The following is a 27,005-nucleotide window of genomic DNA, read 5'->3' on the forward strand; positions in this document are numbered from 1 at the left end:
TGTGGGTCACAAAGGGGCCTGTCCCTGGTCCCCAGTAACGGGCATGGCTTCCTCCCCTGCCCTGACAAGAGCCTCAGATCAGAGAAACCCCACCCCAGTCCTTCATACCAAAGACTGCTGAGCCCTGCACAGTCACAGGCTTTGCTGAGAAATGAGCTGCCAAAGTCACTTGTGCAGCCTCGGCGCTCTGTCTTGAGGCAAATGGGGGAAGCCTGTCTGCTGAGGAAGGGCCTGGAAGAGCCCAGGAGAACTGGAGCTGAGTTCTGCACACGTGGGTGCTGTGATGAGCCAGCCCTGACTTGGCAACAGGCTGCAGCTCTGTCCCTCTCACCACCTTTTCCTCCCCCTCCCAACCAAACATTTTTCAAAGACATGACTTTCCTTGCCCCTGCCTGTGAAGTTGGTGATGGGAGATCAGCAGTTGGGCACTTGACCCAGGGCTCTCTACCCAGGCCCCCACACCAAGTTCCTCTTGGTGGTGGACAGGAAATGCCCCCCACCCCCACCCCTAGATGGGCTGTGAGCAGAAAGGAGAGAACAGGGGCAAGGCTCAGGAAACAGGCCTCGCTAGGTGGGAGCCAGGCCTGGAACAAAGGCCCCACCAGCATTGGAGAGGCGGTGTCACCCAGAAAGACAGAAGCCCTAAATGCACAGGGTCCCAGCTCTTCCAGGAACCAGGAGGGGGACTGGCACTGCAGAGGCGCCCACAGGAAGAGCAGCCAGGGACGTCCCAGGCTGGAAACACCCTGGAGCCTCCGGCCCACCCAGGAACAACTGGTTACTGAGAATCAGTTAAATTCCAAAGACTGTGAACTATTTCCAATATTTACACTGTTTTACAAAGAAAAAACCTGGGGAATGTTCAAGGTTACCCTATAAAGACAGCACTCTTGATTGTCTGTGTGCTAAAGTGCCCTATGGAGGAAGTGAGAAGGGGTGCATCCTGGAGACGTGTCATGAGCAGATAACCCAACCAATGGCTTCAGAAGCCAGTGTCCCAATGGGGTGACTGAGTCCCAGAGAATGGTAGGGACTTGCCTAGGGTCACATGGTGATGGGGCTTAGGTAGGGGGCCTGGATCACTGCTCCATGGCCGTCCTCCTATGGGCCTGCCAGCCAAGGGTGAGAAAGGGATTTGGGGAGGGCAGGTGACCAAGTCAGGCCTCCAAGTCCCCCTCATCCTCACTGGTGCAACTCTCGGGCACCGCGGGGCCCTGGCATGTCCGGGTCTCCAAGTACTCTGCCTTGAACTGCTCCAGCTCGTGCAGCTCAGCCTCCAGTCGCTCCCGGTGGGCCGTCCGCAGCTGCCACAGCTGTTTCATAGGAAAGGGGTTCATGTCGTTGAAGGCAATGTTCATCAGCTTCCTGTGGGGAGAGCACAGTCAGCCCAGAGCCAGTGCCCGCCCAGGGCCCACATTCTCCAACAGTCCCAGGTACCCCTGCGTTCATTCCGCTCATGCAGCCAAGGCCCCTTCCAGAGAGGAAACAGTGAATAAGAAGATAATTTCCACCCAAAGTGACAAATACTGAGGCAGGAGGAAGCTTAGGGCTATGGGAAGGAAAAGTTGGTCAGGGAAGACTTCTTGGAGGAGGGGACAAGTGAGTTGAGATTTGAAAAATCAGTAGAAGTAGTCCAGGCAAAGATGGTGGTGGTGGAAGAGGTAACGAGACAGTCCAAGGAGAAGAAGCTGCAAGGCCAGAAGCCTAGAGATGGAGGTTGTCTGGTAACTCAAATAATTCTGTTTGGCAAGATCATAGGGCATGGGTGTTGGGGGCAGGAAAAGGTGAGCAAGAAATCAAACTGCACGGAGGCCTCAAGTGTCGTGTTAAGGGGCAGAAAGATGCTGAGGAAAGTCCCTAGAGACAGTTCAAAGCTGTGACGGAGGATTAGCAGCACTAATGAACCCACACTTGGAAACACCAGCCTCCTCTCTGCTATGTGTCCTGGGTGGGCATGTGTGGGTGGTGGGTGTGGTGGAGGGGCAGGGTGGGGGCAGGAGCGGGTTCTCACTGGCTGTTGCAAATGGTCTTGGTGAAGAAGCGCAGGTACTGGTAGATCTCCAGACCATCCTGCAGCCTCAGGATCGCCTCCTCGTTGTACTTGAAAATGGCCAAGGCGTAGCGGAACACCACCTGGGGGGCGAAGTAGGGGCTCAGGTTGGGTGTGGGGAACCAGGGCAGGGAATCCCCAGAGGGAGTAGAGCCCACACCCCTAGGCGGCGTGGAAATCCCTAGGCAGGCTGCAGAGGTTGAAGGCTTGGAGGAAACTGTAGGGGAAGGCCAAGGGGAGGGGGAGATTGGAAACCCCATGAGGGAACACAGCTCAGAATCTGGGGATTAGGACTGACTAGTCCTGGGACCCTGGGCAAGGTCTTGCCCTTATTGGACCCAACTCGGGGTAACACTGTCTTTACATGGGGCATCAGCAGGAATTGAATGGAGAGGCAGATCTGAGGGTGCTGGATAAACCGTGAGGTGCAGTACATTATCAATCACCATGGATACAGGGCAGAGGCTAGGGGATGGCCTGTCCAGGATCTCCTAGCAAGGTAAGGGGTAGAGCTGGGACCAGACTCAAGTGCCAGCCTCTCAGTCTGGGGTTCAGTCCAAACAGGAGGAGGAGAAGGTGGGGCCTGGGTGCTGGAGGGGCAAGGGATGGAACAGCAACCTCCCTCCTGGTCATACTCGTGCCTCCTCTCCAGGGAAAGGAAATCCCCTCAACTTTAGGATGCATCTTCAGGGGCAGAAGCACTACTTTCCCTCACGGGTGCAAAGCACTTGAGCTTACAAAGCCATGCTCCCAGGAGAGGTCTTCCACAGACCTGACAGTGAGCACTGTCCTCTCATTGTCTAGGGGCAGAATCGAGACCCAGGGGATGCAGGGACCTGGCCAGGACCCTCCTGCGCACCCTCCCATCCCCTACAGTGCTCTACCTTGGTGCCCTCGTAGAGGAAGGCATCCCATACTTGGAAGAGGATGTTGCTGATGAGACTGTCTGCAAAGACCACAAGGAACCAGTTGAAGGTGATGAAGGACAGGTCCACACGGTGCTGCCCTAGGTGGGCCATCAGCCTGGGCAGCTTCTCTGAGAGGAGGTCCTGGAGAACCCGCTGGTCCACCTGCAAGTGACGAGAGGGCTGTCAGCTGCCGCCCCACAGAAGGTGCTGCCTCCCTCCTACCTGCCCCTTCACACCCAGCCAGTCCACACACACACAACCCTAGAGCTGCCCCCAGTGGGTCCTGCCCTGCCTGGGAGCACAGAGCGCCTGGAGGAGCTAGAGCCCAGCCTGGCCAGGAGACAGGTCACTCCACAGGCAAGCAGCTTTCCAGGCTAGAGCTTTGATGTGGAGGTCTCTGTGGATCATAAGTTCTCGGCCAGTGGAGTTCTGGCCCTTTGTCCCCCTGAACGTCAAGCCAAGTAGGAGCTCAGGCTTTATCGGCTAACACCACGGCTGCTCCTTGCTACCCATTTTGGGCCTGATGCACAAGATGCTCAGGGCAAGGTCCTGCGGGTGGGTGTCTGGGGAACCACACCTGACATCAAGGGGTGATGCTGCTGGGTGAGGTTTCTAGTGAACTCTCCACATGGTCACTGTCACACCTCCATCAATGTTGCACTTGACCTGGCTGATTACTCCCAGAACTGCCTCCTTCCCTGGCTCTGGCACATGGTTCTGTTGTGGCTGCCCCCTACCTCTGTGACAAGCCTACGTTAGGCTCCTCTTGCTCTTCCTTTCTTGGAACTGCTGGTTTCTCAGCCCTTTCCCTCCATTTAAGCCTTCTTCTGGACTTTAGCCAGCAGCTGTGGCGAATGCCCTCTCTCTCCCTTCCTCTCCCTGAACTCCAGGTCTGCTGCAGAGGCCGAGTGTCCAGCTCAAAACCTAGGGCAACTCACTGAATCGAAGATGCCACTGAACCTACTGAAGGATTTACAGATGAACAGATACAATGTCTGAGATATACTTCCAGGTCATCAAAGAAGGAGTGGGTGGGAGTGTAGGTGAAACAGCACTGGTCTTCCTGTGTTGATAATTATTGAAACTAGGTAATGGATACATGGAAGTTCACTACACTGTTTTCTCTATTTTTTGGTACATTTGAAATTTTCTGTACTAAAAATAAAGAAAACAAACAAAACACACACCATAACACATTGGTTTATACAATATACCTCAATTCCAGAGATGTTAAAATGTGATAGTGAAATAGTTGTAAAATAAAATATTTGTATATTTCCCAGCCTGCCTTGCAACTAGAGGTGCCATGCAACACAGTTCTGACCAATAAGAGGTAAGCGGAAGTTGCTGGGTGGGGAAGGCTATTGGAAGGGGAGCCAGCCAGTGCCTGCCTTTCACCCTCTGCTTCTTTCAGCCTGGACCATGGCCACAGTGCCAGAGGTGGTGCAGCCATCTTGTGACCACGAGGTGATGAGCAGGAGAATGAAAGTCACGTTGCAGAACAGAGAGCTGGAAGGAGCCTTCAGCTTTCTCATTATCTGGGAAAAATAACCCCCCATTTAAGCCACTGTTAGGTTGGGTCTCCCTGCCACACAGCCACACACAATCCTTACCTGATTCACCATCTATTTCCTGATGACTCCTAAGTTTTGATCTCCATCCCTAATCTCTCTCCTCACCTCCCCACCCAGGTCCGTGTCCCAGAAGGAGGAAGCAGTGTTTGGTGCTCGGTGCTCGCAGTAGGAAAGAACAGGATGGGTGGGCGGGTAATGGCTTAGTAGGCTTGGAAGGGGAGTGAGAAGGTTCCTTCTGGGTGGCCTGTCTCCATAAAGCACACGCGCTGATGGAGCAAGAATGGGACAAGGGGCGAGGAGCGAGAGGCTGGGGGGTAGAGGTGGCAGGTTTGAAATGGTTTCCCATTTATACCTCTCAGCAAGCCCAGGAAGTAACGTTACTCCCATTCAAAAGCTGGCAAGCCTGGATTTCAGAGAGATGATGCCGCTTGCTATGCACACGGCTGGTTACTGGAGGGTCACTTCTGAACTGAGCTCCGCCTGACTCCAGGGATGGCCTGTGCTCAGAGAGCAGCCGAGGGGCCATGAGATGACGGAGGCAGCTGTGCTGCTCAGGAGGCTGTGGTGAGCGTGCGTGAAGAATTTCCGTCACCTCCCATCTTCCCAGTCCCGACTTCCACCCTACCTGACCTCTGTTTTGAAATTCTTGACTGGCAAATACCAAGTGACATTAGATTATATTCTCCTCCCCTCTCCAGGAAATCAGCTGTTTCTAATGACCTCACATCACCACCGGAAAAACAACGGTCTATCTTGTGGGCAGGGCCCCCACAGTTCTCAAGGCCATCAGTTCACTGGAACTTCACAGCAGCCCACTGTACAGAGGGAGATTTAGAGGCTTGAGACATTACTGACTTTCCTGAGATTCACCGGCTTCTCGGAACAACACAGGGGCACTGACCTGCGTGGCTCCAGGTCCCATCCCTGCCCTGCTCACCTGGGATGCCAAGAGCGTCTTGCTGTAGTAATCAGCCGGCATGATGACCTCCACGATGGCTACCAGACACCAGAAGGCACTCTCCTCCTCATCTAGGACCAGCAGAGCGATGGCTGCCAGTCTGGAGTGGGAGGGAAGGAGACCTGGGTGACCCATGGAAGTTATAACCAGGCAGCCCTTGGCAGAGGTGGCTACCCAGGGGATGTCCTGCCCAACACCATTTCCTAATCAGGCTCGTGTTCCTGGTACCTAGGGTGAGACGGACATGCTTTTCAAGAGGACTACCATGGGGATTTCTAGAACAACGGGAATCACTTTAGAGCAGGGCCTCTGGAGTCCCACTGCCTGGGTGTGAATGCTGGTCCTGTTGCTTCTTTGCTGGGTGACTGAGAGTTAACCTCTCTGAACTTTACCCTCCTCATAATTATCACAGGATTGTTACAAGCGTTAACAGAGTAACTACACCTTAACTGCCCAGCACAGTGCCTGATACATAGTGAGACGCTTTATAAATGTTAGCTAACCTCATCTTAATATCCTCGGGCTTTGAGACCTTGGCAAGTGTGCTCATTTCTGAGCCTCACTTCCATCACCTGTCAAGTGGGGTTAACAGTATCCACCTCCCAGGACTGGGAGGCGTTTGACATACAGCGCCTTGCTCACTGTCTGGGCATATACCAGGTGCTCAATAAATGGAGTTCTTTTTCTCCTTTGCTTCCCCTCTCCAGAGTTATCACAAGTCTCTATGAGATCACGGGTAAGAAGAAAAGCCCACAGTGTTGAGCTGGGATGTCTGCCTGGAAGAAGCACTGCTTTCTCTCTTCTCCCACCTTCCCTGGCAGGTCTCGTCCAGGGCCAATCCAAGAATACATTTCCCAGAATGTACTGGTCTCTCAAGATGCTAGATGGACACATAGTCCCACATTCAAAGATGTGTGAGGAATGCTGCACACCCTAGTCCCCTTCTAGAGGCTCATGATATGCAGTATCTTACCAAAGCCTCTTAGAAATCCCACGGTAACAAAGCCCCATGTGACTGACACAAGGTTGTCCAATGGGGCTGTGTACAGTGCATCTGCTGAATCTCCTTGGGGAGAGGCTGCTTTCAGCACTGGGTAGCCTCATGCTCTCGATGGACTTAGAGAGCACATTTCATTGTCCAGATATTCCTGCTTCTCTGGGCTCTTACTAGATTGGATTTATTACCTCTTCTGAGGTTCATGCTTTTTTTAGAAACAGGGTTTCTCAAAAGAAGAAAGAAATTCCTTTTTGCCCCCTAGTAGATTGGGAAGGAATTTCTCTCCACTCCAGCTAAAATATTTGTACCAAGTCCTCCTGAGTCTAGCTGAGTGGATGGAGAGAACAGTTACAGGTCTCTTGGAAATAAGAGGCTTTGCCCTCTCAGAGATGGAGAAGTGGGAAGGCCTACAGAGGTTATTTAGCTCAGGGATAGCAAATGTGATACATCGGCCACCACTGTCTTTGTGTGTGCCTGGGGCAGACATAACTAATTGATCACAGCACTCTTTCCCACTGAGTCTGAAGGCTGCCTCAGAAACTCACAAGACAAGGAGGCTCCAGGCAGTTACTTCCTACTGGTTATCCCTGGTCATTGCAGAAACAGGAAAACTGAGGCCCAAAGAGCTAAACTGACTTGCTCAAGACTATACAGTCAGGTGGCAGCAGACTGGAAATAGAACCGAGGGCTCCCTAAGTCCAGCCTGTTCTCTCCATCCCTCCTCATTCCACTAGAGCCTCACTCAGGATGTGCTCAGTCAGGAGCTGGCTATCAGCATTAGCTCAGACTTCTGCTCACAGTAAAAGGTCAGTGATTTGATATGTGAGCTGTTGGTAATGTTCAGTGGTTTGTACTATTTTTAATATTTTGACTCAATCCTGAACCGGTAGGATAAAGCTTTTGTGTCAGAAGGGAGGTTTAGTCCTGCTAAGATGCCACTCATGGAAGGCCCTAAGCAAGGCGTGGGGCTTTGGGAACCAACACCACTGTTTTTGCAAGTCTCAGTAATGCCACTGGGGGCAAGGGTATGACATGATTTCTGAATCCAAGAATGCTCTCAACATGGTTGGTGGGGTAACTCAGGACCCCTCCTCCTGGTGGAGGAGGCCAAAGGACCTTGTTTTTACTTCCATGAGCTTTGTTTCCAAATCATATTGCTCTCAGCTTCCCAGAGACTGGTCCCCTTGAAGAGGCCCAGGTCACAGGTTCTCATTAATAGCCACAGGGAGGTTCGCTGGCCTGTGCCTGTCTTCTGGCTTAACTCCCAGGAAGCTGCCTCACCCTTGGCCGGCCTCTGCTTCCTGCCCCATCCCTGACTCCTCAGCAGGCCTCCCTGCCACTCTGTGGGCCTTACCTGTTGGTACTGGGAACTTTTTTGGGTTAGTGAAAATTTTAGATGTGTATTCCTTGTGACTTTTAAAACTTTTTCAGTTGTGTTTTAATGCTGCAGAATAGCCCAGACATAAGAATATCTGTGGCCGAATTCTCATAACAAAACAAAACAAAAAAGATTTTAAAAAGTTATGGTACATTTAGACAATGGAAATTGAGCCTCTGTTGAAAAAAATGCCCCCGACAGAAAGGAAAATATACATTCACACAAAGACTTGCCCAGGAATGTTCATGGCATTATTCATAATAGCCAAAATGTAGAAACAGTCCAAATGTCCATCAGCTGGTTAGTGGATAATCAAAATATGGCACATCCATGTGATGGAATGCTTCTCAGTAAAAAAAAATACATGCTATGACATGGTTGAACCTCAAGAACACTACGCTAAGCAAAAGAACTTGATGCAAATGACCACATACTGTATGACTGGTAAATGAAATGCCCACAACAAGCAGATTCATAGAAGCAAATGGGCCCAAGGTATCTTTTAGGGGTGATGGAAATGTTCTAAAACCGGACTGTGAGGATGGCTGTGCAACTCTGTGAATTTACTAGAGATCATTGAGTTGTACACTTAAAAGGGGTGAAAAAGGGGAAAAAAGGTCAGTAAAAAGCATTCTAGCAAATGCTCAGGGCTACAGCCAGACTCTAACTGAAGACACTCAAGCCCAAGTAAGTCTGTAAAGGAGGGTGATGCGAGAAAGGAAAAAACTACTTAAAAAGCACCGGTTATATTTTAGAGAGATGTGGATTTAACAATTTTTGCTCTGAATCAGCATTAAATCATTACTATGATATCTGTCTCCCTCAAACAAGGCTGGGTTTGTAGCATAAAAGCAGGTTCCATCCTCTTTTGAGACACCACACATGCAGTTCTACTGGCCGCCACTAGACAGTAGCACTCAGATGAGTGAAAGGGGCCGGCCAGCTGGGTTTAGGGGCCTTGAAAAGAATACAATGCACTCTCCACATTTAAACAGGCTCTATTCCAAAAACTTTCTATTTAAAGCAACAGTATGAATATCTTCCTAAATGACAATTATTGGCAAAAGCAGCATTTACAGAAAGAAGGAAAGAAATACCTCTGGGTGTCTCCCCCTCTTGGTCTCTGCTGTTCCTTCTGTGAGGCTGACCTCAAGAACCCCTCCTGCTATAGGATTTCCCCTCTGCCCCTGCAGCACAGATTAGACTCCAAAGCCCACATATGGCTAACTGCATTCCTGCTCTCAAAAAAGGTTATATCTGATCAGGAAAAAAGGTTTTATCTGATCAGGAAAAAAGGTTTCTGGGAGCTCTCAGCACACTCTCTGCCACAGTTCCCATTCTGGGTGAGGGCAGGTGGTAGGAAGGACGAGGTCTGGGAGCTGGAGACCACGGTGAGCAGCTGGCCCAGCCCCCTTGCACGGTGAGGCCCAGGCAGGTTCCTTAGCTTCTCAGACCCTCTCTTGTCTCACCTGGACAATGTGGGTACTGATGCCCACCTGGCAGGGTTTTTATGAGGCTTAGATGGTGTCTGGTATGTAAAGTACCTGGCATCCAAGAGGCCCTCTTTAAGTCTTAGTTCCTTCCTGACCTTTGCAAGAAATGTAAAAATTATTATTCATACTAATCCTATAGCTTCCAGCTCCCTTCAAATCCAAAGAGGATTCAAAGTTTTGTCCCTTCTGGATTTTAACATGTTCAAACAGATGAGACGTGCACAGGCTTCTGCTTGGCTGTTGAATACATGAATGAATGAATGAATTTCTACAGACATCCCCTATAGCAGACATTTAGAGCAGCATGAAATGTGAACATGTTTTCTAAGAGCCTTAGACTGAAAGGTATTAATGTTGGGGCTTAACCCTGAATTCCCAGTAATTGTACATGTATATGCTCAATTCCACCCAATTCAGGCTGAAAAAAAGTATCAAAAATATCTACCCTTGGGAATCATTCAAATTTGAGTAAGGACACTCTGAATATTTATTCTGTGTTAAATAAATGTCACACACTGCCTACTTTGAAAAAAAAAGAAAAATAGCAGAATGGCTTATGTAAATTTTGCTTGGTATTATGTGTGTTTAAATTGAGTTGACTCAAAACTTGCTTTGGGAAATATTTAAGATTATGCCACTTCTATCAAGATAACTGGGGGCAGCCATGAGAGTTCCCCATAGTACTGGTGGGAGCAGCCCTACCAAGTCACGCCACCCTACCTCTATCCCCCATCCCTTGTCTCCTGCTGTTGGACCTGAAATAGAAATTAATCCAGGCTGGACCAGATTCCTTTCTTTGGGAATTTAGGCCTGGGGCATGAAGGTATCAACAAGCCGGTTGCTGAGAAGCTCAACTCAGGGACTGAGGTTTCCATCCTGACAGCCCCGATGGGCCCTAAATGTCCAAAGACTGACAGACAGAGAGGTGGGTCTGCTGAGAGAGGAGGAAGCAGCCATGTATTGTGAGAGGCCAGAGACCACGTAGCCCACAGAGGGCTACACTATCTCAGGGGACAACACCCCCTTGGAAAATGGCATGAATGGCACCCTCTGGGGCTGTGCTGTACTGTGGCCCCACTAGAGAAAAGAGTTGCCTGGCTTCCAATACCATCTGGTCCCTAGCTCTATTTCCTTTTCCTGGCTTTTGGGAGCTTCCTCTGTAATATTTACGAATTCTCTTTTCCTTGGGCTCCTCTGAGTGGGTTTTGTTTAAAGCAACGATCCCTGACCCAGGCAGTGGTGCAATACGTGAGCTGGCTGTGCGTGACTTAACCCCAGGGGCCCGCTCGCATGCTCTCTAAGAGAGCAGTACCACCTGGAGCACAGACCGCAGGAGAGGGCACGGGACCGGGAGCCTGGGGCTCTGGGCCAATGCTCTTTTGAGCATGTCCTTTTCACCTGCTGGTCCCCATCTGTACATAAGCCCCATCCAGCTTCTTGAGAGGGTCCAAAGAGACTGAGAGGTGCCCTGGGAGGTAGGGCTGTGTGGCTCACCTGTTCAGGCCCTGGCAGTAGCCGATGGTGGGGTTCTGCCAGGAGAAGGCCAGCAGTACCCGGCGGAGCTTGTCAGGGAAGCTGGAGGTGGGACAGGTGAAATGCTTGTTGTTGGGGAAGGTCCGGTTCAGATCCAGCTCGATCTGCCGGGCGGCGGGGTGCTTGCAGGCCTGGCTCCGGCTCAGCAGCTCCTGGTAGCGGCCGGGGGCCTGCAGGTGCTGGACGCGGAAGCGGACCAGCCACCTCCAGATGTGCGGCCGGTGCTCGTGGGGCACACCCGCCCGCAGCAGCTGCTTGAGCTCAGCTGAGGGGGCCAGCTCCCCTAGGGCTGCCCAGCGCTCCCGCAGCGGCCGCTCCACCGCCTCATGGGCCAGCAGGTGGTGGGAGTGCACTTCCAGCGCCTGGATCTTGGCCAGCAGCTTCAGGTCTTCCACCTCGTAGTTGGGCACTGTCAGGAAGCCGTACTCGTCGTACTCGCTGCCAGCAAAATCCCGTGTCAGCGGCACCCTGCAAGGCCCTTCCCCAGATAAGGGGCAGCGGGGAGAGGGTGGACCCTAGGCAGGGATCCTGCCTGGCTTCACTGCAGGTTGGCCTTGTAACTCTGGGCAGGTCACTTCCTGCTCCGAACCTCAGTCTGCTCTGTACCATGGGTACAGGAACTCCTGCTCGGCCTCATGAAGACCCAGTGAGATCCTCTGACGTAAACTGCTAGGGGCTGGACACTGCCTGGCACATGGTAAATGCTGAAAAGATATTTACTCATTCATGCTGTGCAAATATATAGCACCCTCTTATTACTCCATGCAGCCTTAGGCGCAAGGTGTCCTGTACTGCCATTCCAGAAACCCACTTCCATGGCCAGGAGGCCCAAGGGCAGACGGGGAATAGAGAGAACCAATGACAAGCGGAAATAGAGCTGGGGACCCGACCCAGATGGCCTTTCATTTAGTCAATGTTTATTTGCCTCTAGCACGTGCTCTGCATGTGCTATCTCATTTAATGCTCATGATCCTGCAAAGCAGGGATCTGAGCCCCTGTCTAACAGACGCTGAATATGAGGCTCAAAGGTAAAGTGATTTGCCCAGGGTCCCAAAGTGGGAAAGCCAGATGTGGCTCCAAAGCCTGGGCTCTGGCCACTGGACCACCCAACCTTTAGGGGCCTTTAACCCCAGCCACAGCCCCTCCATTATATTTAACTGTCCAAGTCCACTGTCCTCAGCAAGCTTGGCTCTGACAAACACCTCTAGGGGGCAGCCTGGGGAAGTGGGAAAAACAGAACTCTAGAGGCAGGCGCATGTCAGATGCACTAATGTGCTGTGTGGCCTTGGGCAAGGGGCTGCCTCTGCTGAGCCTGCACCACCTCAGCTGTGAAACAGGGCTCATTCCAGCCACATGCTCATTTGTCTGAAGGCCCAAGGAGGTCAGGGATGTGACACAAGGTCAGCAGCAACTGGCAGCAGGGACCCCAGGTCCTGCAGACCCAGCCCTGCTCTGGGCTTACCTGACGGGGCTCAGCACGACGCTGTCGGCCGAGGAGTCACCAGCTTCCCACTGCAGCGCCTCCTGGATGAGCTGCCTCAGCAGCTCCGAGCACTCACTGGCCTCGCCCCCCATGGCCTCCTGCAGCCTCCGCAGCCCCGCCAGGTACTTGCTTTCCATCTGGCAGTTCTTGGCTTGGAGGTAGGCACACTGTGGGAGGGAGGGATGGGGCTGGTCAGGCCATCTAGTTGGGCTTGGGCCAGAGGCCCTAGACCTGAACAGCTTCAGGCAGTCCAGCCCATCTTCCAGCTGGACCCCCATCCATCCCCACCCCGGCCATTCATGTAAGGGAAAGGAGATGAGCCCCGAACCCAAGGGTTTACATCAAGGCAGAAAGGTTCCAGGCAGGAGAGGACCCGTCCCAAGGCTGAAGCTGGATTCAGAAAAAGCAGGGAGAGGTGGGCAGGAGCAGCACAGGCTCTTGCATGGCCTGCAGTCCCATTCTGGTTCAGCCACTCAGGCTGGGTAACCTATGGCAAGTTACTTAACCTCTCTGTGCCTTAATTTCTTCATCTGTACAATGGGGAAAATACAGAGTATGCCTTAGAACTCTTGTGAGACTCAGATGAGCCAATGTGTGTAAAGCTCTTCCAGGGAACTTGGCCCAGAGCAAGCTCTCTGTAGGTGGTATAACGGTATAAGCAGTGCCCAAGGGATGGACATGGAGCTCTGGACACTGCTCTCGTACCTTCTGCTGCCACCATGTGGGCTCTTTCCATTCCTCCAACACACCACCTCTCTCTACCTCGTGGGACACACACTGCACTCTCCCCATCTGCCTACCCCTTCCTCCTGCCTTGAACTTTTGTGTTTCTATTTACACAAGCTGGGTGGTGCTGGGGAAGTCAGGTAACCTCTCCGGGCCCTGTGTTCTGTCTTTGTAAGATAGGGACAGTAAAAATCTGTCTCATAGCATTACCATGACCTCGGGGCCAGCTGGCTCCTGTCTCATCCTGGTGTGGCAGAGTGGGAGTCTCTAGGCCAAGGCTGCCATCCTGTGGCACCCCTGCCCAGTCACCATCACTAACCCTGAGCCATTCTGTGAGCCTGTCTCCTACCTGTCCCACCTGGCTCCCACCCCTGCTTCCCTCTAAAGCCAGAGCCACTTCCTGAGTCCCCCACCAGTTCACTTCTATGGGATTTCTGCTGCAGACTCCCAAGTCTCCCTACTTCCAGGCCCACCTCCTCAAGTCCACCCTCCACCGAGCACCCACAGCAGTCTTCTCAAAACATTCATCTGAGGCCCTCCCACTCAAAATCCTTTAACAACTCTCAGTTTCCTCAGAGTACACTCCATACTCCTCACCCTTTTATTAAAATATAATGTCTTTGTCTCTTATCACTTTTTAAAAAATTTAAAGTCTTTTTTGTCTAATATTAGTATAGCTACCCTGCTTTCTTTTGGTTACCATTTGCATAGAATATCCTTGTCTTTCCTTACACATTCAATCTATTTCTGTCTTTGGATCTAAAATCAACCTCTGGTAGACAGTATATAGTTGGATTATGCATTTTTATCCATTTTTCCCAATCTCTGTTTTTTGACTGGTGACTTTAATCTATTTACATTTTCCCCCCTAACAGAGGCACTAGGGATTGAACCCAGGACCTCATGAATGCCAGAATGGGCCCTCCAACTGAGTTATACTCCCCACCCATAATCTATTTACATTTAAAGTAATTACTGACAAGGGGGAACTTATTTCTGTCATTTTGCTGTCATTGTTACAATAATACTAGCTTTTATAGTCACCTATGTGTTTCCCTTCATTGAGATCTGTTTCTTTATACAGCTTTGAGTTACTGTCCTTTCATTTCACCCCACAGGACTCCCCCTGAGCATTTCTTAAACAGCAGGTCTAGGGGCAACAAACCCCCTCAGATTTTATTTATCTGAAAATGCCTTAATTTCTCCCTCACTTCTGAAGAAAAGCTTTGCCAGGCATGGATTCTTGGTTGACAGGTTTTTTTCCTTTAGCGCTTTGACTCTCTCAGCCTACTGCCTTTTGGCCTTCAGACTTTTTGATGAGACATCTGCTTGTCATCTTGTTGAGGGTCCCTTTGTGTGTGATGAGTCACTTCTCTCTGCTTTCAAGGTATCTCTTTGTCTTTTGCCCTTCGAAAGTTTCGATATAATGTGTCTTGGTGTGGGTCTCTTTGAGTTTATCTTATTTGAAGTCTGTTGAGCTTCTTGGATGTTTATAGGGTCACCCCTTGGTATTTGCAAGGGATTGGTCCCAGGACTCCTCTTGGATAACAAAATCTGTGGGTGCCCAAGTCATGTATAAAATGGTGTGTTATTTGCATATAACCTACACACATCCCCTTGGATACTTTAAATCATCTCTAGATTACTTATAATACCAAATACAATGTAAATGCTATGTAAATATTTGCCAGCATGCAACAAATTCAGTTTTGCTTTTTGGAAATTTCTGGAATTTTTTTTGAGAATATTTTCCATCCACTGTCACAAACAGTGGATATGGAGGGCCAATTGTATTCACGTTTTTTCATAAAATTTGGAAAGTTTTCAACTATTATTTCTTCAAATATTCTCTCTGCCCCTTTCACTTTCTCTTCTCCTTCTGGGACTCCCATAATATGATAGGTATGTTGTTCTGCTTAATGGTGTCTCACAGGTCACCGGGCTCTGTTCACTTTTCTTCAGTATTTTCACTTTCTGACTCAGTAATTCCCACTGTCCTATCTTCACATTCATTGATTCTTTCTGCCTGCTCAAATCTGCCTGTAAATCTCTCTAAGTGAATTTTTCATTTCAGTTACTATACTTTTTAGCTCCAGAATCTCTTTTGGTTTCTTTCTAGGTTCTCTCTTTCTTGATATTTTTATTTTGTTCACACACTGCTTTCTTGACTCTCCACATCTTCCTTTAGTTCTCTGAGCACCTTTAAGACAATTGTTTTAAAGTCTTTGTCTGGTAGATCTGCCATCAGGTCTTTTGCTGGGACACTTTCTGTCGATTTATTTTTACTTCCAAATGGGCCATAACTTCCTGTTTCTTTGAATGCTTTCTGATATTTTGTTGAAAACTGGACATCCGAATCTAATAATTGGGGGTGGAATTGATTAAAGAAACCTCAGCTGAAAAAGGATTCAGGACAGGCCTGTATGGGGAGCAACGTGGGGAGGTGGAACAGTGGCTGCCTGCCTCTCCCTCTGCTTCTCCATGATCAGAAGCAGCAGTCAGCAGAGCGCAGATCCCTGGGATTTGGAAGGCCAATCATCAAAGGCACAGTCCAGAGGGAGAGGAGTAATAATGAGGAGAGTGAAAGAGTGGTGAGACGGTGAGAGGACAGGAAGGGTGGCTGGGAATAGAGCCAGGACAGGGCTCCCGCCCCTCACCTTCATCAGGAGGGCCCTCTCCTTCTCGGCCACCTTTCTCCAAATCTTTGTGACCTGGTGGATCTCGGAGTTGAGAAAGCGATTCTGGGTCCGGTATGCTTCCATGTCATCCTGGAAAAGAGAGCAAAGCGTTTATTGAGTTGGTCCTCACTCTCAAATGAGCTGCCAACACTTACTTCCTTTAGAAATTTCTAATAATGGTAATGGAAAAGGAAATCTGAGAGAGAAAAAAGTTACTGATAACCCCCTTCTCTAATCTTGATCCCATCATGATATGGTGGAGAGAACGTTAAGCATGGAGTTCAAATCCTGGCTCTGAATTCCTGACTGGGAAGCTTCACTGAACCACTATGACCCTCTGTTTCCTCATTTGTAAAAGGGGAAAAATACCAACTACTCTACTCTGCAGCTGGAGACTAAGTAAGGTAACGTGTACATTGAGTGCAAGGACCAAACACAACAAACATTCAATTAGTGTTTGTTTTTAAATAAATATATTTTGTCATATATTTGTGATCATAGAGAACAATACTGGGTGAAAATTTTTTTACTTAGTGTCACTTTATAAATACTTTTCTATGTTGCTACAGAAGCTTCCCAATGATCATTTTTAATGTCTGATGACTACTCTAGTAGGTGAACTTATCATAACTTAGATGTAATCTTTCTCCTGTTGTTTTTCATTTGAGCCCTGGCTTGTTCTTGGTTTGTCTCTATTATGAATAATGCTGGCAAGCTTATCTCTGAGCCTAGGGCTTTCCTTTCACAAGCTGTCCAGTGGAGGGAGTAAGATCACGTAGCTGGGACGTGCAGAGAAGCTGGACAAGCCCTGGGGAGGTTCAAGCAGGAGGCTGAGCCTCAGAAAAAAGCAGCCATAACCGTGGATCTCAATCTGCTTAGATGAACACTGCAGAAGCAACAGACAACGCATGCTCACAACAATACCTAGCAATTCCAGGGCATCTAGTAGCTGATACTCAACCCCTTTCTGTTCCACCCAAGAAAACGTACTGGGCGAGTATGAGGGACTCTCACAGGTATGACTTTGGATAGGCCCTGATTTATCGGAAGTTAAAAAAAGCACACCTAGCCTGTGGCACTTCATTATCAGGGATGGGTCACTTGTGCATGGCTCACAGGTCATTCTGATCCTCTTCATTCTGGCTAAGATCCCTTCCAGCCTGGAAGCTCCAATTCATGTCCAGGTCTGCTGCCTTCTGCCTAGATGGTTGACACAATGGGAAGACCACACGCTCCCAGGACTCGATAGCTGGAAAAAAATGCCCCAGGCTGACTTCATCACGTGGCCTCTCACCCCTCTGCTGGGGCTTCCATGGTGTCCCCCACCCTGGCTGCCTCTGCTTTCATCTCCCTCCCTGTGTCTCGGCTGCAAGGCTGTCCTCAGGCTGAGCTTGCTCTCTGCTCTCTCCTCCCAGCTGGGACCCAGGCTGTTCCAAATCCCCAGCCTGGACTTCATCCTACTCTCCAGCCATGTCCCTGCCCTGGATCAAACTCCAGGCTCCTTTTCTCAGAAATGCTGCTGGGGAATGCCAGCTGCTCTTCTGAAAAAGTGCCTGCCTGTTTCCCCTCCACAACCCTCATTTCTTATCCTTACGTGGAAGGGGCAGTGAGGATGCTGCAAATCCCCACGCTTGCAGCATGAGGACCCACCTCCTGTGAGCACCAGGATTTTCCAGGACCGCTCCCCACTCCCACGACAGTCTTACATTTTGGTGTCTGGAGATTCAGAAAACTTAAGAACAAAGAAGCTGTGTGGGCTCCCCGCACCATCACCCCCACCCTCCACCCCTATACGGAGCACATTATCTCATTAATCCTCCCAGCAGCCCAGAGAATAACACAGGTGAGATCTCAGAGGCCCTGAAAGGATAAGTAAGTTGCCCAAGGTCACAAAGCAGAGTGAGACTGAGCCCAGGTCTGTCTGATTCTAAAGCCAAGTCCTAACCACTGCACCCACTGCCCACTTTCCAACTCCCTCCCTACTGGAATCTACCTGGATGACAAAGTCTAGTCCCCTCTTCAAGGGTTGTCTTTGGTAGTGTTCTGGCTGAAGGCAAGCATGCTTGTCTGACCTCGCCTACCTGGCAGCATAGCAACATCGCACCACAGACACACCTGCCCGCTGCCTGGATGTAAAGCTGCCCTTCCCACTGAGCCCCGGCACAAGTCACTCACCCTTTCTGTGCCTTATCCCCTCACCTGGAGAACAGGGATGATAACAGTACCACCTCAGGGGTTGCTGGAAGGATTCCTAGTTAGCTCATCTGTGCACAAGGTGGAGAACCGTGGGTGGTGTGGGGCACACGCAGTGTGAATGTCACCTCCCTCCTGATTCTCAAATCTTGGATCCACTCTTCCCACTGTGCTCCTCCCTCACCTGCCCAGAGGTTTCCCACTGCTGCTACCGTGGGTTCTTCCAAATGCCTGGGAAATGCAACAAGCCTCCAGGTGAGGGAGGCAAAGCGCTACCAGCCGCCAGGCCCCTTCCCCCACACACATTGTTGTGTGTAATTTAACCTTTACCACAGTGCTGTGGGGGAAGTGCTAAAGTACCAGCACTCCCTCTTCACAGGTGAGGAAACAGGTTCAGAGAAGGTACATCTCCTCAGTCACGCAGCTGGTATGGGAGAGAGGCGGGATCCAAACCCAGGCGTGCTCAGTCCATGCTGGGACTTGAAAACGACCGTGGGCTGGTCTGAGACTGTTCTGCACCGCTCAGCTCTGCCTCCTGACAGCAGCCCTTTTCCTGTGCCCCAGGCCTAGAAGATGCACACTGGCTCTCCAAGGCTTTGGGCATGTTGTAGAGGGCACCCTGCTTCCAGCCCAGACAGGGAGGGCAGGTGCAAGCACCCTGGGGAGCAGCTGTGGGCCTGGCGGGGGTGGCATCTGGGTTCCCCTTCCCATTCGGCTCCTTGCCCTACCTTGAGTGTTCTTCTTGGCTCAGAACTGCAGGAAGGAAAAGGAGAGATCTCAGAGAAGAGAAAAGCCACTTGACTGTCACCAGTGAAGCCAAAGAGGAAAACACAACTGCAGAGAGGGGACAGGGAAGACGAAGAGTCTGCCTGCCTGCCTTCACAGGGCCCAGGGGCCCGGGAACCCTCTTCGGGAAATGCTGCACGGACTAGCCCTTGTGCTAGTGGGGAAGGCAGTGGATTGGATGTGGGGAGACCCGGGGTCTAGCTGCAATCCTGCTGCTTGTGCTGTGCGACCCTGGCCCAGTCCTTTCCCCTCTCCAAGGCTCGGCCGACGCTGCCAGCAGATGAGAGGCAGGCTAGATCTCTGAGTCTTTCTGGCTCTGATATTCAAGAGGTCAATGATTCTCACACTGACAGTTTCAACAATGAGGAGGCATTTCCCTAAAGTGAGGTGCCCTCAACCACAAGGGCAAACAGGCAATGTGAACACGCTCTGTTCCAAACATAAAGACAATGGAATTTTGATGAGTCTTCTATTTTTTTTTCTAGCTCAGACACCTAAAGGCTAAAAAATAAGGGACTCACTCTAGCACATGCGACTCTTTCTAGCACAAAACACCTGCGGTGTCAGCTGAAGGATTGATCGCTAACAACCTCCAAGGATCAGCTGTAAATGTTAAGCACGGTTGATGTGAACCATACCCAGAGTTTCTTCATATCTGGGCTCACTGATAAATTAAACTCCTGAAAATGCAAACTCAGGGGCTCACTCAGTGTCCTTGGTGCATCCGTGCTTCCAGTCAATTCTGAGGCAGTCTGAAGGCACCAGTGAGTCTATCTCTCTGACCCCCACGCTGTTCTACTGGGTCTTCAACAGTGGATTCCAGCAGGACCGATGCAGAAAGAAGACACTTAGCAGGGCAGAGTAGGGCAGGAGAGCAAGCTGATGGAAGCGACTTTCACAGCTATGTGAGGGACTGAGAGCTTTCTAACAGCCTAGCCGCATCTGCAGTTGAAAGTCTTTTTTTCATTTTGAACTCTAAAGAATCTTTGATTTTCGACTAAATAAGGGAGAAAGTTTGCAGACTGGTCACGTGGTTTTTCATGCTGAAAGAAAGGGAAGGAGTCTGGGTTTCATGTCACCTCCCCTTGTAACAGCTCTGTGAGTAGGACTGGTTAGGCCAGGCTATATAAAGGTAAGATAACTTGGTCAAGATCACAGAGCTAGGAGGAGGCAGAGCCAGGATTCAAACACAGGTTGCCGGACCTCAGAGCTTGCGGAGTGGCCACTGTACCACATGGCCCACTGTTCTCTCAAGAGCTCCTGGATTTCTTTTTCTTTCCCCCCTCACTCCTTCGACAGCAGTTCTTTGATTCAGCAGCACGGGAATTCCGTTGTAACACGATGTATACACGTGTGGCTCTGAGTGCCAGGGCTGGGGGCTGGGCTGACTCTGGCTATATGGCTGCCTGTGGAGACGGTGGGGGCTCTGCGCACCTATCCCCAGCCTCAGGCCTCCAGGGGTCTGGCAGTTCCTGTCACTACCCTCCAGAGAGGAGGCTGCAGCCTGTGGCCGGCATCACACCTAAAATAAAGTTCCTGCCTGCTTTGTTGCGACTGGTCCCTGCAGGATAGGGCGGCCTCTCCCAGGTGAGAACCGCAGCCTGGACGAGGGTGAGGCAGGGATGCCGGCGGTGGCTAGAAGGGCCAAAGAAGCTAGCAGGCAGCAGAGCAGACAGGCTAGTGAGAGATGTGAGCTACAGCCCAACTCCCGTCCCCTGACCTGCTCAGCACACCGCCCTGGGCAAGTTACTTCACCCATCTCAGACTCAGAGTTCTCCTCTGTCAAGTGGGGGGCACATGAGCAGCTGCCTCGCAGGGCTGGTGCGGGGGTTCAATGACGTGACGCAAGTAAAGCACTTAGGGTGGCGCCTGCCACACAGGAAACAACCTGTAAGCAGAAGTGGCGATGACTATCAGAAGCAAGTCACAGCCAGCCAAGGTCACGACTTGTGTGCAGGACTGCCGAGGAGGGCCGCCCGGCACCTTGGGCTCCCGAGAGTGTTGCTGGGGCACTAAAGGAGGCTGACCGGGCCAGGCCCCGGAGCACTTGGGAGTTCTGGCCCCACCTCAGGGTCTTTCATCTCTAATTTGATTACTTAGAGATTCTTTCACTTCCAGCCAAGGATATCATGAAGCGGTCAATTTGCCTTGGGCCTTCTGGTTAAGAAAGTGAGGAAGAGTCTAGCAACATCTCCATCAACATCTATTTCAACTATGAATTTTCTAGCATTAAGGGCTACCCCTGCTCTATCTAGAAAACCCTTAGGGTCGAGAGCAATGCCCTCCCCAAGGCCCAGGGCCTGGAGGGAGGGGTCCCTACCTTCAGGTGCTCCATCTTCTCCTGCTGGCTCAGAAAGTCCCTGTTGGCTGCATCTGGGGTTGCCAGGGGCCGCATGAAGTCCTGGGTGACCTTCTCAGAGAGCTTGCAGATGACCTGCTGCTTGGCCTGGTTCTTGTCCATGAGCAGCTGCACGTGCTGCTGCAGCTCCTGCACCTGCTGCTCCTGCAGGCTCGCCGTCTGCACCAGGCTCTCCCGCTCCTGCTCCAGGGCCTCCACCCTCCTGCCCAGCTCTGCGATCTGCCGCACTTTGTGCCGCACCAGCTCCAGCCGGTCCTTGTCCTCGGCAGCTGCCAGGTACATGCTGGACACCCTCTTCTCCTGCTGGGCAGCCTCCAGAGCCTTGTGCAGGATCTTCACCAGCTCCTGGGCGGGAAAAACGAAGCACCCTGTGAACTTGGGGAAGGGCTGTTAGGGGCCAGCAGCAGTGGGGCATAAGCTGTCATCAGTTCTCCTAGGAGCCCTGGGAGGTGGCTGGCGTCACCCCTTGGGGCATCTAATTCCAGCACGCATATTCTCTTTTTCTGTTCAGAAGAGTTTTAGTTGAATACATGGTTCCCCAGTGAAAGACTACATTTCCCAGACAAGCTCATAGCCAGATATGGCCAAGTGACAATTCTGCCTAAATGGGATCTGAGAAATGCTGTGGGCGGCTTCTGGATCATACCTTTAAAACTGCAGCACACATGCTCCCCTGGCCCAGTTCCCCTTCCTTCTGGCTGGGAAATGGCAAGACCTCGGTAGCCACGCTGGGCTCACGAGCAGAAGCTGCATGTTGAGGATGACACGGTCGCCGCACCAGCTCAGAACTGTGTACTTACCTCTGGATTCTTCAGTGTCAGAGAGAAATGAACTTCCAATTTGTTTTAGGCCATGGTACTTTAAGGCTTCTATGTTACAGTAGCTGGGCCTGTACCCTGACCAATACATGTCTGTTTCAGAGATGTACAGAGGCCCAGAAGAGTGGAATTTAATCCCAAGTCATCTGGACTCCTAGCAGCCTGGACTCAGTCAATAATGAAAGCAGGGTGGTCAGCGGCATGGCACATGGGCCTGGCTCTTCTCTGTCACTCCTGAGGCAGACATCACTAATTAATCTCAATACTCCTTCCTGCTAAGCCTGGTTGAGGCCTCAGAACCCCTCTGAACATGGCATCTGAGCAGTCACTACTAATTGAGCTGAGGCGGCATTAGAGAGGAAACACGTTGGCCATTCTCACGCCAAGCCACACATTCAGGGCCTCATTCAAGTCATCCATGCCCAGTCTTCGGCTCACCAAACGATGCCTGTAGGGTTGGTCCAAAGAAACGTGAGACAGTTCAGAAGAAACAGACCTTGATTGATTCCTTGGCAGGAGCCCCTGATTTGCGTGGAAATTCAAGGTTTGACTCCCCATGTCTTCGAGCTTCCACCCTCCCCAGCACCCAGGGACCTGTCCTGCCCCCAAGCAGAGATGTGTATTCAGTCAGGACCAGGAAGAACAGCAGAAGCCACGCAGCCTAGCAGCCAATCACACGTGAACCTCAGACCTGGAAGTTAGGGCTTTCAGGTCACACTGCTGTGCTTCATGCCAGTCTCATTTGAAAAACATGGTTTCCAGGAGGCATGTTAACTGTGTGCACGCCAAAGTATTTAAATCAGTGATCAGCTGGATAGGGATATTTGCTAAGAACAATTCCATTTTGGAGAATTGCCCTAAATCTATGGCTTTATTTGAGAAGCTAATGAGAAGACCAGATTAGCACACATCTCCTGAAACCTTGATACCAGTAACTGTCCCTTCTCCGGTTCTCTCTCTTCTATCTGTCCATCCAACCTTGATTAAGCATCACTCAGTGCCAGGCCCTGGGGCCCAGGGAAGGACCGGTCACAGTTCCCACCCTCAAAGAAAACAAAGGCTGCTGGAAGCAAAGGTGAATCACTGTCATGGAATGATTTACTGCAGAGCGAAGCAAGGGTGTTTGTGGGGGCACAGGGCAGCAAGCAGTGACTTCTGCCTGGGCTGGAGGCGGGGGAAGACCAGCATATCCTAGAGAAAGGCAGAGCAGTTTAAGCGGATCCTGAGGAATGAGGAGGGCCCGAGACGGTCCAGCAGCAGGTGGGAGCTGAGCGTTGGGAGGGCTCTCCAGTTGAGGCTGAGCCAACAGCGTGAGCAAAGGCTCAAAGGAATGAAAGAACTAGTGCGGAGCTGTGGGAGTTCTGGGGTGTGGCAGGGAGGTGGGGTGGGGTCAGTGGTTGCAAACCAAACCAGAATGTCTGGAATGAAGCAGTCAGCTTCCCAGGGCTGTGCTGAGAGAGATTAACATTCCTGTGGTTCCAGGATAATCGAGACGCCTAGACCGTTTTCTAGGTCAGCTGAAGTTTGGAGATTACCTTGGGTAACTGCCTGGTGAAATAACCAACACGTGCCACTGTTCAGACTTGCCCTAGCCTCAGAATCCAGTGGGTATCTTTCCCCCAACTTAGAGTCAATCCTGAGGCCCATTTCATGACATCAGAACGCTGTCTCTCCGCTTCCCACATCTAGCTTTCCAAATCCAAGACAAAGACACCAGCCTAGGAGTCTGTCCTCCCACCCCAGGATCCCTGCACCAAAATGAGGCAGGGGGAAAGGAACTCGGGAGAGTGATGGAGCTAGAGCAGGAAGTGTGAGGTGAGGAGTGGGAGTGGATCGTGGATTCAGAAAACCACCTGGAGGCTGAAAGGCCCTGGGAGACCACCTGGTCCAGTCACCTCACTGTCACACAGGGAGACTGAAGTTCAAGAAAGGAGACAGGAGGGGACCAAAGGGACTTGGTGATCCCCATGACAGGGAAAACTGCAGCAAGAACAGAGGGCTCTCAACTCCAATCCTAAGATCCTTCGCTTCTCCGGGATGTGTAGTTAATGGATTTTGCACCGAAATGCTTCTTTCAAGTTCTTTAGAAGTGGAAATAATCCATGTTCGTAGCAGCATTATTCACAAAACCCGAGAGCTGGAAACAACCCAAGGGTCTATTAATGGTGAGTGGATCAACAGAATGTGGCACAGAATGGAATGTTACTGTCTTAAAAAGGAAGGAAATCCTATCACATGTTACAACATGGATGAACCTTGAGGCCATTCTGTTAGGTAAAAATAAGCCAGTCACCAAAACGCACATACGCATCAATAGAAATAACAGAAACAAAAAGGAAGGCTTGAACGTCAGTTCTGAAGCTGGTTTTGTCCTTATGACATGACGGTGCCTCTCCAGGTTAGTCGGTATCGAGCAACACCTTTGTTTGCGACAATTCAAGAGCACGCCTCGTACGAAGGCACCACAGTTCCCTTCATCCCACCCACCCCAGCATGGACATCTGGGTTATTTCCAATTCCTGCAATTATAAGCAATGCCTTAGGACCAAGTCTTAGAAATAGAAGAGCCGATCAAGTGATACTTTTAATATTTCTTAATCAAATCATTGCCTGGCCCATCTCAGACTTTGATAACTGGTTATAAGTTGTCATTTTATTAAAGTTTTTAAAAGCCAATAAATCATTTTAAAAAATCAATCCTTTATCTTATTAAAGAGTTGATACCTTCATCACTCACTAAAATCAAGGCGGTACGGCGCCCAACAGTGTTTGTGACAAAAGCACTGGACTGGGAGCGCAGCACTTCAGCCACTGACCCCTAAGGGGACTGGGGTCAGCTGGGTGCAGGTGAAGAGGCACTGGCTTTCGAGTTACGGAGGCCTTGGTTCCCATTCCAGATCCATGAGGGTCTATCTAATGCAGGTGTTTAACAAAACTGAACCTCAGCTTTCTCGGATGTAAAATGGAGATAATGGTCCTTACTTTACTGAGAGTCACTGAAAGGATGAGCAGGTGTGGCAAGTGTCCCTCCCCCAGCTGAAGCAGGGGCCATCTCGACCCTCTTTTATGACCTCAGGCCCCAGGGCCTGTCTCTGAAGTCTCTGGCTTCTCAGAAGCTTCCCAAGTGAATGACGTGCTTTCACCAAGTAATCCTGAGCTAAATTGGCCCCAGGCAGCGCCTGGGAGGGGTTCACCATTCCCAGCAGCCAACAGATGGCCAACATCACCACTAACAACAGCCTTCCATCTGCCGGAGCAGACAGCCTCCAGGCTGGGTGCGATGCTGTCAGCTCTGAAAGCCTGAGTCAGAGGCCAGGCCGCCATCTGGCGCTCTCTCCTAGAGTCCAGATCTCCCGTGGGGCCCGTGCTGCAGGGGCCTGGGAGGGATAATGGCTTAATCGGCATCGGAATCACAGGGAGTGTGTTCACTTGTTCCGAGGAGCAGTTGCAGTGCTTGTGTCCGATACTATAAGACTAGGGAGGAGGCGGTCCTGGACCTGGAGAAGGAGACCAGGGCCCAAGTCCTGGCTCTTCCAGCTGTGTGACCCTGGAAGTCACCCACCTTCTCTGAGCCCCTTGAGCATGGTGCAGTGAAAAGGAAGAAGTTCTAGAGGCAGGCAGACCAGAGTGTGAACCCTGGCTTGGCGCCTGGGAGGCCCTGAGCATCAGAACCTCTTAGAACCTTAGTTTGTTCGTCAGGAGAAGGAGCTGATAACTGTGGTAAAGATTAGTGACAAAGCATGGAAGGTGCCAGCACAGTGCTGGGGCCACTTAATACCCAGCTACTTGTGCTCATATCTTCTCTTTCCCACTGGAGGGTGAGGTCCCCCAGGGCAGGGACGTGGCCCAACGTACCTCTGTGCCCTCCATAGAATCCAATAGACCCTGAGATACAAACTCTTTTTAAAAATCATTCAAACTATTGGCATGGTCTGTCTGGCTATCTGAGCCTGGAGAAGACCCCCAGTTCCCATGTCCTCTTGCAGCCTGAGGTAGAAAGGTGGCGTCTTCCCACTGAAGAGTCACAGGAGGGCATCCTGTAGACATGGGCCCAGGAGGTCCAGGGGACTGTTTCCCCAGCTGAGGAATTAGACTTGGAGGGTCTCAGATGGAGAGGTGCTCTCTGACCAGCATTTCTGAGTGCCTGGGGTCCCACTGGGTACCCCAAGATCGTGCCGGCTCCTCTGTCTTACCTGTGGGGCAAGAGTCAGTCCCTTTTCCTCCTGCCCCTCTTTGGTTTTGGTATTTGGGTTGAAGGTGAAACCTGAGTTGGTAGGGCTGGGTTCCCCTTCCTAATGTGGAATGAAGGTGGTGGGGCCTCAGCTCATGCTGCTGTGCCACACAAGCACACCTCCAGAAGCCCCTGGCGGAGGGGGGGTGCCTCACTCCTGGTAAGGCAGGCAGGAATCAGCGAGGAGGGCAGTGAAAGCCACGGTCATCGCCAACATAACCAAAGCCTGCATGTCTGGGGGACTTGCTGCGTGCCAGGCACTGGGCTTTATGAATCTGGACACAGGCCTCTCCAGTAAACATGATTACAGCTCCATCTAAGGAGGAGGGAACCGAGGCTCAGAGAGGTTAAGAGCCAGAATTGGGGCCTGCATATCTTATTTAAAGGCCTGTGCTCTGAATGGCCCACTAGACTAAAGTGCATTTGGGAGACGGGTCGGAGAGCATGCAAATCCACTCATGCTGTGAGTCAAAAGTTAAACCCCAAGACTTGCCCTCCTCCCGACTATCTGTCCCAGGACAGGGCTGAGGTCTGCTGGAAAGTGAACTAGTCAAAGTCTAGATTCTTTAGTGCTCGGACAACTTCCTCCTAACATTTCACTCTGCTGTAGGGGAGTTGTCAATGGCCTGGGCAGCCCTTGCTAATCTCCATGAGTTTGCCTCATTTATTGAAGAAAGGAGAGTCCTCCAGGGCTGCACAGCCATCGGGGACAAACCCGGATGAAATCTAGGTCTCCCGGGGATTATCCACGTCACTGACAACTCCCAAGTCCTTGGAAGGAAAGGCTGAGTCACGGGAGGCTGCCCACGTTTCCTGGAAAGAAGGGGAAGACGCACGGAA

The 27,005-nt window shown here is 51.0% G+C and overlaps 1 protein-coding gene across 5 annotated transcripts in view; it reads right to left on the bottom strand.

The window, feature by feature from the left end:
- Positions 1–792: 792 nt before the first annotated feature.
- The window catches only part of TBC1D2 (TBC1 domain family member 2), a 45,602-nt gene continuing 19,389 nt past the window's right edge, over positions 793–27,005 (bottom strand). For 3 of the 5 annotated variants that reach the window (XM_010952925.3, XM_010952926.3, XM_045515231.2), the window contains 8 exons: positions 21,078–21,461; positions 15,758–15,868; positions 12,354–12,541; positions 10,853–11,329; positions 5,470–5,590; positions 2,935–3,120; positions 2,012–2,133; positions 793–1,365 (listed from right to left, as the gene is read on the bottom strand). In XM_010952925.3, coding sequence (XP_010951227.2) covers positions 1,158–1,365; positions 2,012–2,133; positions 2,935–3,120; positions 5,470–5,590; positions 10,853–11,329; positions 12,354–12,541; positions 15,758–15,868; positions 21,078–21,461 — 1,797 coding nt within the window. In that variant the 3' untranslated portion in view covers positions 793–1,157. Of the gene's footprint in view, positions 1,366–2,011; positions 2,134–2,934; positions 3,121–5,469; positions 5,591–10,852; positions 11,330–12,353; positions 12,542–15,757; positions 15,869–16,843; positions 17,045–21,077; positions 21,462–27,005 lie in introns of those variants that run through there. The other 2 variants (XM_010952927.3, XM_010952929.3) reach the window with 2 other exon arrangements.

Source organism: Camelus bactrianus, chromosome 4 (assembly GCF_048773025.1).
Source record: "Camelus bactrianus isolate YW-2024 breed Bactrian camel chromosome 4, ASM4877302v1, whole genome shotgun sequence".
Taxonomy (NCBI): Eukaryota; Metazoa; Chordata; class Mammalia; order Artiodactyla; family Camelidae; genus Camelus; species Camelus bactrianus.